This window comes from Chiloscyllium plagiosum, chromosome 4, assembly GCF_004010195.1.
Source record: "Chiloscyllium plagiosum isolate BGI_BamShark_2017 chromosome 4, ASM401019v2, whole genome shotgun sequence".
Classification (NCBI taxonomy): Eukaryota; Metazoa; Chordata; class Chondrichthyes; order Orectolobiformes; family Hemiscylliidae; genus Chiloscyllium; species Chiloscyllium plagiosum.
Genome location: NC_057713.1, coordinates 27,571,468 through 27,579,525, shown reverse-complemented (window position 1 = coordinate 27,579,525; position 8,058 = coordinate 27,571,468). Strand labels below are relative to the sequence as shown.

Below are 8,058 nucleotides of genomic sequence, written 5' to 3'. Positions count from 1 at the left end.
AAAGGTGATGTGAGGAATTCCACAAGGAATTAGAGTCTGGAATATATACTGCCTGGAAATGTGGGTGGAGGTAGATTTAATTGAGGCATTCAAGAGGGAACTGGATGGTTATTTGGAGAGAAAAGGTGTGCAGGGATATGAGAAAAAGGCAGGAGATTAGTATTGAGTAACAATGCTCATTGCAAGAGTTGGTGCAGGCCTGGTGTGTCAAATGGCCCCCTTCTCTGTGCCTTAACAATGTTGTGATTGAATGATTCAGTGATTGAGTGACTCAGTGATTCAGCGACTCAGTGATTTAGTAACCCAGTATTTCAGTGACTCAGTGATTCAGTGTCTCAGTGATTGAGTGACCCAGTATTTCAGTGACTCAGCAACTCAGTGATTCAGCGACTCACTGATTCAGCAACTCAGTGATTCAGCGATTCAGCAATTCAGCGACTCAGTGACATGAATAGCCCAACTGTGTTGAGTGACTCTCTCCAATGTGTCCAACCTTGAGATTGAGTGAGGTCAGGCTCATTTGACAGGGCAAGGATGAGGAAACTCACCGAGGCAGACCTGGCTCTGGCAGGTTTTGGTTTGAGTTGAGAATCCCTCACACGGTGGGTTGAGACAGTCACGGACCCGGAGCTGCTCTCCGCCTCCACATGACACACTGCATGTTGACCATGGTGACCATTTACTCCACACCAACCAAGCTATTAGAGAAAGAGAATGACAACAGATGTTGGCTGTGATACTCCATGTGCGATCACAAAACTGCATCATTCCTAAAACTCACCAGCACACGTCCCATTGCAGCTACGAGTCTCCTCAAAATTCCCAACACACAATGCCGGGAGATCAGAGTCACAGCTCCTATTGCGAAACTCAAATCCTGCCCCACACGACTTGGAACAAGTGCTCCACTCAGTCCATGAGCTCCAGCCTAGTTTATAAAGACAGAGTACAAAGAGTAATTGGAATGTAACCTGGAGTAAAGGGAATGCCTGGTGAATGGAGCTCTGTCTACTGGAGCTCTGATGTCACCTTGATTAATAGATCATTCTGAGGACCCTGGTTTGTTTCCAGTGTAAGAGGTTGTTGTGAAGATGTAGAGGTGTACTGTATCTTTAAGAGAGTTGAAAAGCCAGCATAACTACCTGACACAGCACAAAGTATTCTAAACAAGGTAATAATGTAGCATTTGGTCAAACAGCAAGCAGTAGCTGGGTTGCCTGGAGACAAAATCAAATTTCAAATTCGGCCAATCAGTTTAAATGATGCCCCAAAATACCAAACTCCAACCAAGTTTGAATTTAGTATTTTGATAATATTAAAACCGATGAAACTATCCGATGTTTTGGAGTCTAAGTATTGGACATTTTGAACAGTTAGCTAGAGCAGTGAAAAGAACTGCCAAAATACTAACAGATGTTGACTGCTAGTAAGAAGTTTCGGAGAGGTACCTGTCCGGAGAAGGAGTGTGGACAGAGAAAAACATCAACACCGACCTGGGTGAGAGGGGAAAGATATAAAAGAGACCTAAGGGGCAACTCTTTCACGCAGAGGGTGGTACGTGTATGAAGTGAGCTGCCAGAGGAAGTGGTGGAGGCCGGTACAATTGCAACATTTAAGAGGCATTTGGATGGGTATATGAATAGGAAGGGTTTGGAGGGATATGGGCCGGGTGCTGGCAGGTGGGACTAGAGTGGGTTGGGATATCCGGTCGGAATGGACGGGTTGGACTGAAGGGTCTGTTTCCATGCTGTATATCTCTATGACTCTATGACCTGGAGAAAGAATCTACAGAGAAAACTCTACACAGGATACACGGCAAAGCTAACTGATTTTGAAATGTGATTTTTTTAAAAATTGTAATCGGGATTTTTTTTATCGGACTAGTATTGTAGAGGGGAAGGTAAAAGATATGTTTAAGAGAAAGGAGTTGTAAATAGTTGTTTGATAATATTCTCTGTTAGACTTTTAAAAATTGTTAATTTTTACTTTAAATAGTGACTTTTGGGATAGTTCTTTGCCTCTCGAATTTTAACAGATTACAGCACGGGATGAATCTTTTCTGTGTGGTTGGTTTAAATTAGCAGAGTGGTTTACTCCATGTTGTAACAAGCTCCTGTTAAATTTTTATTATTTTTATGATAAATTTTGGTGTGAAGCTGTGAACTGAGAGTTGAAGCTGAAAAGTCACATCTGGACTATGGGCAGCAGCTTGTTTTTTTGCAGGATGGTTCTTGATCAGAATGATACTGCAGACTCTCCCCCACTTGGAGGGGGTTGGTGTTTGGGGGTGTGTGGGGCTGGGGATGTAGAACATTTTACCAGATTGTACATGTTTGGCCATTAACAAGTTCAATACCTAGGAATTGATAACAGTAAATCTGGGTGAGTACATGATGGTTAAACAGAGAAAGAGGCTGGAGAGTTTGTATTAGTATTTGAAGTGGGTTTCTGAGAGGAGTTTGGCTATTGATGCTACATCATGAAGGTGCAAAAACTCCCTGCTTGAACTTCAATCATCACATACTGCAAGTTCAGAGACTAAAAAGTAAATCATAAAGTTTCTCAGAATGAACTGAAAAGTTTGTCCTGATTGATATTTTAGAAAATCAGCGAAGGAACTATCATATGCACTTGTAGAACAACGCATCATGAAAGTTACTTCAGTAATTTGTCCAGTTTTGTTTTGTTTGTAAACAGGGCTGAAAACAATGGTTATTGGGTATAAATCATAAACATTTATTAGATTGCTGCTTAATTTTGCTCCACTAAAGTTACTGAATTATTGATAAGTAATAAACAAGCCCAAGGTCTAGAATTGATTATTCACAGAGATAGCATTGGTTATTCAAAAGATCTGGTTATTGAGATCATTTTTCAGGCTCTTTGAAGATGTTAACTTTTCTGTTTTGTGAATGTAGACATAGAAAGGCTGATTTGGTTTGGCTGTCTATCTCTATATCAGAATATCAGATATCTAAATGACTTGGATTTTAGAAAAAAAACTTCACATTTTGCAGATATTGCAGACTTGCAGATGTGAGACCGTGAAGACAATACCAACCAAATCAAGGTGCAAAAACTCAGCTAACCATAGCCGACAAATGATATTCAAGGTTGTATAATAACATCAAATGTTTAAAAAGTTGTCAGAAATAGCAATAATTCTGAGAATTGAAAGGTTTATAAACTAAAGGACTAAGGACCTTATAAGGAAAAAAAGACTGCATTTAAAGTTTGTGAGAAGATTTGTAGCTCGGGTGCTCGTTGCTGTGGTTCTGTTCACCGAGCTGGAAGTTTTTGTTGCAAACATTTCGTCCCCTGTCTAGGTGATATCCTCAGTGCTTGGGAGCCTCACCAAAACGAAGGACCCGATACCCAGCATGAGCAAAACTAATGTAGTGTACAAAATCCCATGCAAGGACTGCACAAAACACTATATAGGACAAACAGGAAGACAGCTAATGAAACTGACAACCGGAAGCGGCAAGGACAGGCCACTATAAATGCCGGAGGAAACACCACAGACGTGCTTCACAGGAGGCTCCCAAGCACTGAGGATGTCACCTAGACAGGGGACGAAACGTTTGCAACAAAAACTTCCAGCTCGGCGAACAGAACCACAGCAGACTGCATTTAAACATATTCCAGCAGAAACATAAAAATGGACTGGAAAAGCTTCTATAGATATGTATAAAGGGAAAGTTTGGCTACAACAAATGTGGATCCATTATAGGCAGATTCAGGAGAATTTATAATGAGGAGTAGAAAATAGATTTCCATATGTTGTGTATTGCAGTGTTGTGTGTTCTGGCTTGGTTCCTGTGTTGCATGTTGTGGTTTAGTCCCCATGTTGTGTGTTGCGGTTTAGTCCCCTTGTTGCATGTTGTAGTTCAGTTTTCGTGTTGCGTGTTGTGATTTGGTCCCCATTTTGGGTGCTGTGGTTTGGTTCCCGTGTTGCATGTTGTAGTTCAGTTTTGGTGTTGCGTGTTGTGATTTGGTCCCCATTTTGGGTGCTGTGGTTTGGTTCCCGTGTTGTGTATGAGGATGAACCTGTTTTGCAGTCTCCAATGTCTCACCTTCACATGGCTTCTTGTTGCATTCCCTCCTCTGGTCTGGAGATCCCCGGCATCCCCGGCCCCCATCCCGGGGGCTCGGACTGTCACATTCCCGAACCCGGTGCTGGGAGCCACCTCCACAAGGCTCAGAGCAGGGGGTCCATGTGCTCCAAGAACCCCATCCTCCATCTAACTGACAGCCCAAGTGTGAGACACAGTCCAGTCGCCCATTGACACAGGAACTGAAAATACAGGCAGCAAAGAAAGTGAGGGAAGAGAGGTCTCAGACTGACCTCCTTCTAGAGGGGAGAGAGTGGTTTAGAGGAAGGGGTCCTGAGTAGGGTGGGAGAGACGCTGAGGGGGTGGGAGTCTGGGTATGCCGGTGGGGGGGAGGAGGGGTTATGGTTGAGTGAGGTGAGGTGGGGTGGGGAGGGGGGAGGGTGGGCAGCTTGGTACTGGAAACCGAAGCCTGGAATCAGGGAGCAGGTCCTCACCAGTTTTCACACCCAATCTCCATGTGCTCTCCTGCATTCATATATCGCCAGTCCTCCACACCGGGATACAGACTCCAGCTGCTGTTCACACTCGACCCTGTCAGAATGGGAACTGATACAGAGCTTAATGAGAAGGTGCAGGTTTGTGAAAAGCCAGAGACTGTAGCATGGTCAAACCCCATTCACTTCCACATTGACCCTGACGTGGTACAAATCTCTCACATTCTGTACAATCACAGCAGGACCTCAGTATACAGCCTTCCTCTTGCTGTGTGCTTACGGGATCAGAGGCTATTCAACCTCTCGTATCTGTGCTGACTCACAATTCATCCAATGCCGAAAGGATTGGAAGGAGCAGCAGAGTAAAATCAGGCCCCGACTTGAGGCTGTGGGAGTGAGGGTCAGGGGTAAATCGAGGCCCTCACTGGAGGCTATGGGAGTGAGGGTCAGGGGTAAGTCGAGGCCCTCACTGGAGGCTGTGGGAGTGAGGGTCAGGGGTAAATCGAGCCCCTCACTGGAGGTTATGGGAGTGAGGGTCAGGGGTAAGTCGAGCCCCTCACTGGAGGCTGTGGGAGTGAGGGTCAGGGGTAAATCGAGGCCCTCACTGGAGGCAGTGGGAGTGAGGGTCAGGGGTAAATCGAGGCCCTCACTGGAGGCTGTGGGAGTGAGGGTCAGGGGTATATCGAGCCCCTCACTGGAGGCTGTGGGAGTGAGGGTCAGGGGTAAATCGAGGCCCTCACTGGAGGCTGTGGGAGTGAGGGTCAGGGATAAATTGAGGCCCTCACTGGAGGCTGTGGGAGTGAGGGTCAGGGGTAAGTCGAGGCCCTCACTGGAGGCTGGAGTGAGGGTCAGGGGTAAGTCGAGGCCCTCACTGGAGGCTGTGGGAGTGAGGGACAGGGGTAAATCGAGGCCCTCACTGGAGGCTGTGGGAGTGAGGGTCAGGGGTAAATTTAGCCCCTCACTGGAGGTTATGGGAGTGAGGGTCAGTGGTAAATCGAGCCCCTCACTGGAGGTTATGGGAGTGAGGGTCAGGGGTAAGTCGAGCCCCTCACTGGAGGCTGTGGGAGTGAGGGTCAGGGGTAAATCGAGGTCCTCACTGGAGGCTGTGGGAGTGAGGGTCAGGGGTAAATCGAGGCCCTCACTGGAGGCTGTGGGAGTGAGGGTCAGGGGTAAATCGAGCCCCTCACTGGAGGCTGTGGGAGTGAGGGTCAGGGGTAAGTCGAGCCCCTCACTGGAGGCTGTGGGAGTGAGGGTCAGGGGTAAGTCGAGCCCCTCACTGGAGGCTGTGGGAGTGAGGGTCAGGGGTAAATCGAGGCCCTCACTGGAGGCTGTGGGAGTGAGGGTCAGGGTAAGTCGAGGCCCTCACTGGAGGCTGTGGGAGTGAGGGTCAGGGGTAAGTCGAGGCCCTCACTGGAGGCATAATCACGCTGTTGATGACACACATTCCTTCACTTTACTGATGATCAAGAGTAGAGTGACAGGGCAGTAATTAGCCGGGTTGGATTTGATTTGATTTGATTTATTGTTGTTGCATGTACCAAGAAACAATGAAAAGTTTTGGTTTGTGTGCTATCCAGACAAATAATACCTTACACAGTGCAGAATATAGTGCTCCAGCTACAGAGAAGGGGCAGAAAGAGATCAACTGTAATATGAGAGGTCTATTCAAAAGTCTGATTGTAATTCTGACAAGGATAGAATGGAGATGTAAAAACATAACATGTTTATAACCGACGTAAGAAGAGGATTTGCTGTGGACAGTGAACAAACAGTTGCCATACCCTGGTGTGACACAGGAATGAGTAAAGGTCAGTCTGGGAGAATGAATAGCTGCTAATGGGTTCCAGTAGTACCTGACAGTAGGTTGTTTGTGATAGCAGCACTGGTGATAACGAGGCCTAGAGTGTGGGAGGGAGTTGGGGTCAGGTCATGGGAGAAGGTGCCTCATGTCCAAAAATTGCTGAACTCGATGTCGAGTCTGAAAGGCTGCAGGGTCCCCAAGCAGTAAAGAAGGTGTGTTCTTCCAATTTGTTCTGAGCTTCACTGGAGCACTGTAGCAAGCCTGAGGCAGGGAACAGCGTGGTGCATTGAAATGACAGACAACTGGAAGCTCAGACAGAACAGAGGTGTTCCACAAAGTGGTCACCCAGTCTGGAAGGGTGACTAATGCTGAATTCTTTCCACAGTTGCTGTTAGACCTGCTGAATTTTCCCAGCAATTTGTTTTTGTTTCTGCTGTCCAATTACCCACAGTTCTTTGTGTTTTTTTATTTAATAGTTAAAAACAAGTCAATCAGTGTAAACCAGCCTTCCTTCCATTGATTCTGTCTACACAGTAAGTGAAGATTGGGGACAATAGTTCATCCTCACTAACACTCAACACTGGTGCCCCCCCAGGGGTGCGTACTCAGCTCCCCTACTGTACTCACTGTATACCCAATGACTGCGTCGCCTAATACCAGACTAATGCCATTTACAAGTTCACTGATGACACCACATAGTCGGTGGAATCTCAGATGGCGACGAAACAGACTACAGACAGGAGGTGGAAGACCTGGAAAAATGGTGCACTGAGAACAACCTAGCTCTCAATGCTGGAAAAACCAAGGAACTCATTATTGACTTTCAGCAGGATGTTACTCATGCCCCCCTATACATTAACAGCACAGAGGTGAAACGAGTGGAGAGGTCAAGCTCCTGGGAATGTCATCCACAACAAGCTTTCTTGGATTCTTCATGTGAACGCACTGGTTACAAAGGCCTAACAAAGTCTCTTCTTCCTCAGGCAGCTGAGAAAATTTGGCATGATGGCAAATACCCTTGCCAACCTTTATAGGTGTGCCATCGAGAGCATTCTGTCTGGATATAGCACTACCTCGTATGGCAACTGTACCATTCAAGGTCAGAGACAGTTACAGAGAGTAGTGAATTCGGCCCGGACAATCACAAAGGCCAATGTCCCATCTATAGAATCTGTGTTTTTGTATATCCTCTACCATCAGGGAGAAGATACAGAAGCCTGAACACACGCACCAGCCAGTTTCAAAACAGTTTCTACATAGAACATAGAACAATACAGCACAGAACAGGCCCTTCGGCCCACGATGTTGTGCCGAACATTTGTCCTAGCTTAAGCACCTATCCATGTACCTATCCAATTGCCGCTTAAAGGTCGCCAATGATTCTGACTCTGCCACTCCCACAGGCAGCGCATTCCATGCCCCCACCACTCTCTGGGTAAAGAACCCACCCCTGACATCTCCCCTATACCTTCCACCCTTCACCGTAAATTTATGTCCCCTTGTAACACTCGGTTGTGCCCGGGGAAAAAGTTTCTGACTGTCTACTCTACCTATTCCTCTGATCATCTTATAAACCTCTATCAAGTCACCCCTCATCCTTCACCGTTCCAACAACAAAAGGTCTAGCACTCTCAACCTATCCTCGTACGACCTATTCTCCATTCCAGGCAACATCCTGGTAAATCTTCTCTGCAACCTCTCCAAAGCT

At 46.4% G+C, this 8,058-nt stretch overlaps 1 protein-coding gene across 1 annotated transcript in view; it reads right to left on the bottom strand.

Moving 5' to 3' along the window:
* Window positions 1–8,058, bottom strand: part of LOC122548772 (semaphorin-5A-like) — an 18,038-nt gene that overhangs the window by 4,299 nt on the left and 5,681 nt on the right. Inside the window, exons 2-5 of the mRNA XM_043687539.1 lie at window positions 4,550–4,661; window positions 4,077–4,297; window positions 782–928; window positions 549–698 (exon numbers count right to left, since the gene is read on the bottom strand). Of these exons, the coding sequence (XP_043543474.1) occupies window positions 549–698; window positions 782–928; window positions 4,077–4,297; window positions 4,550–4,590 (559 nt within the window). The 5' untranslated portion in view covers window positions 4,591–4,661. The remainder of the gene's footprint in view (window positions 1–548; window positions 699–781; window positions 929–4,076; window positions 4,298–4,549; window positions 4,662–8,058) is intronic.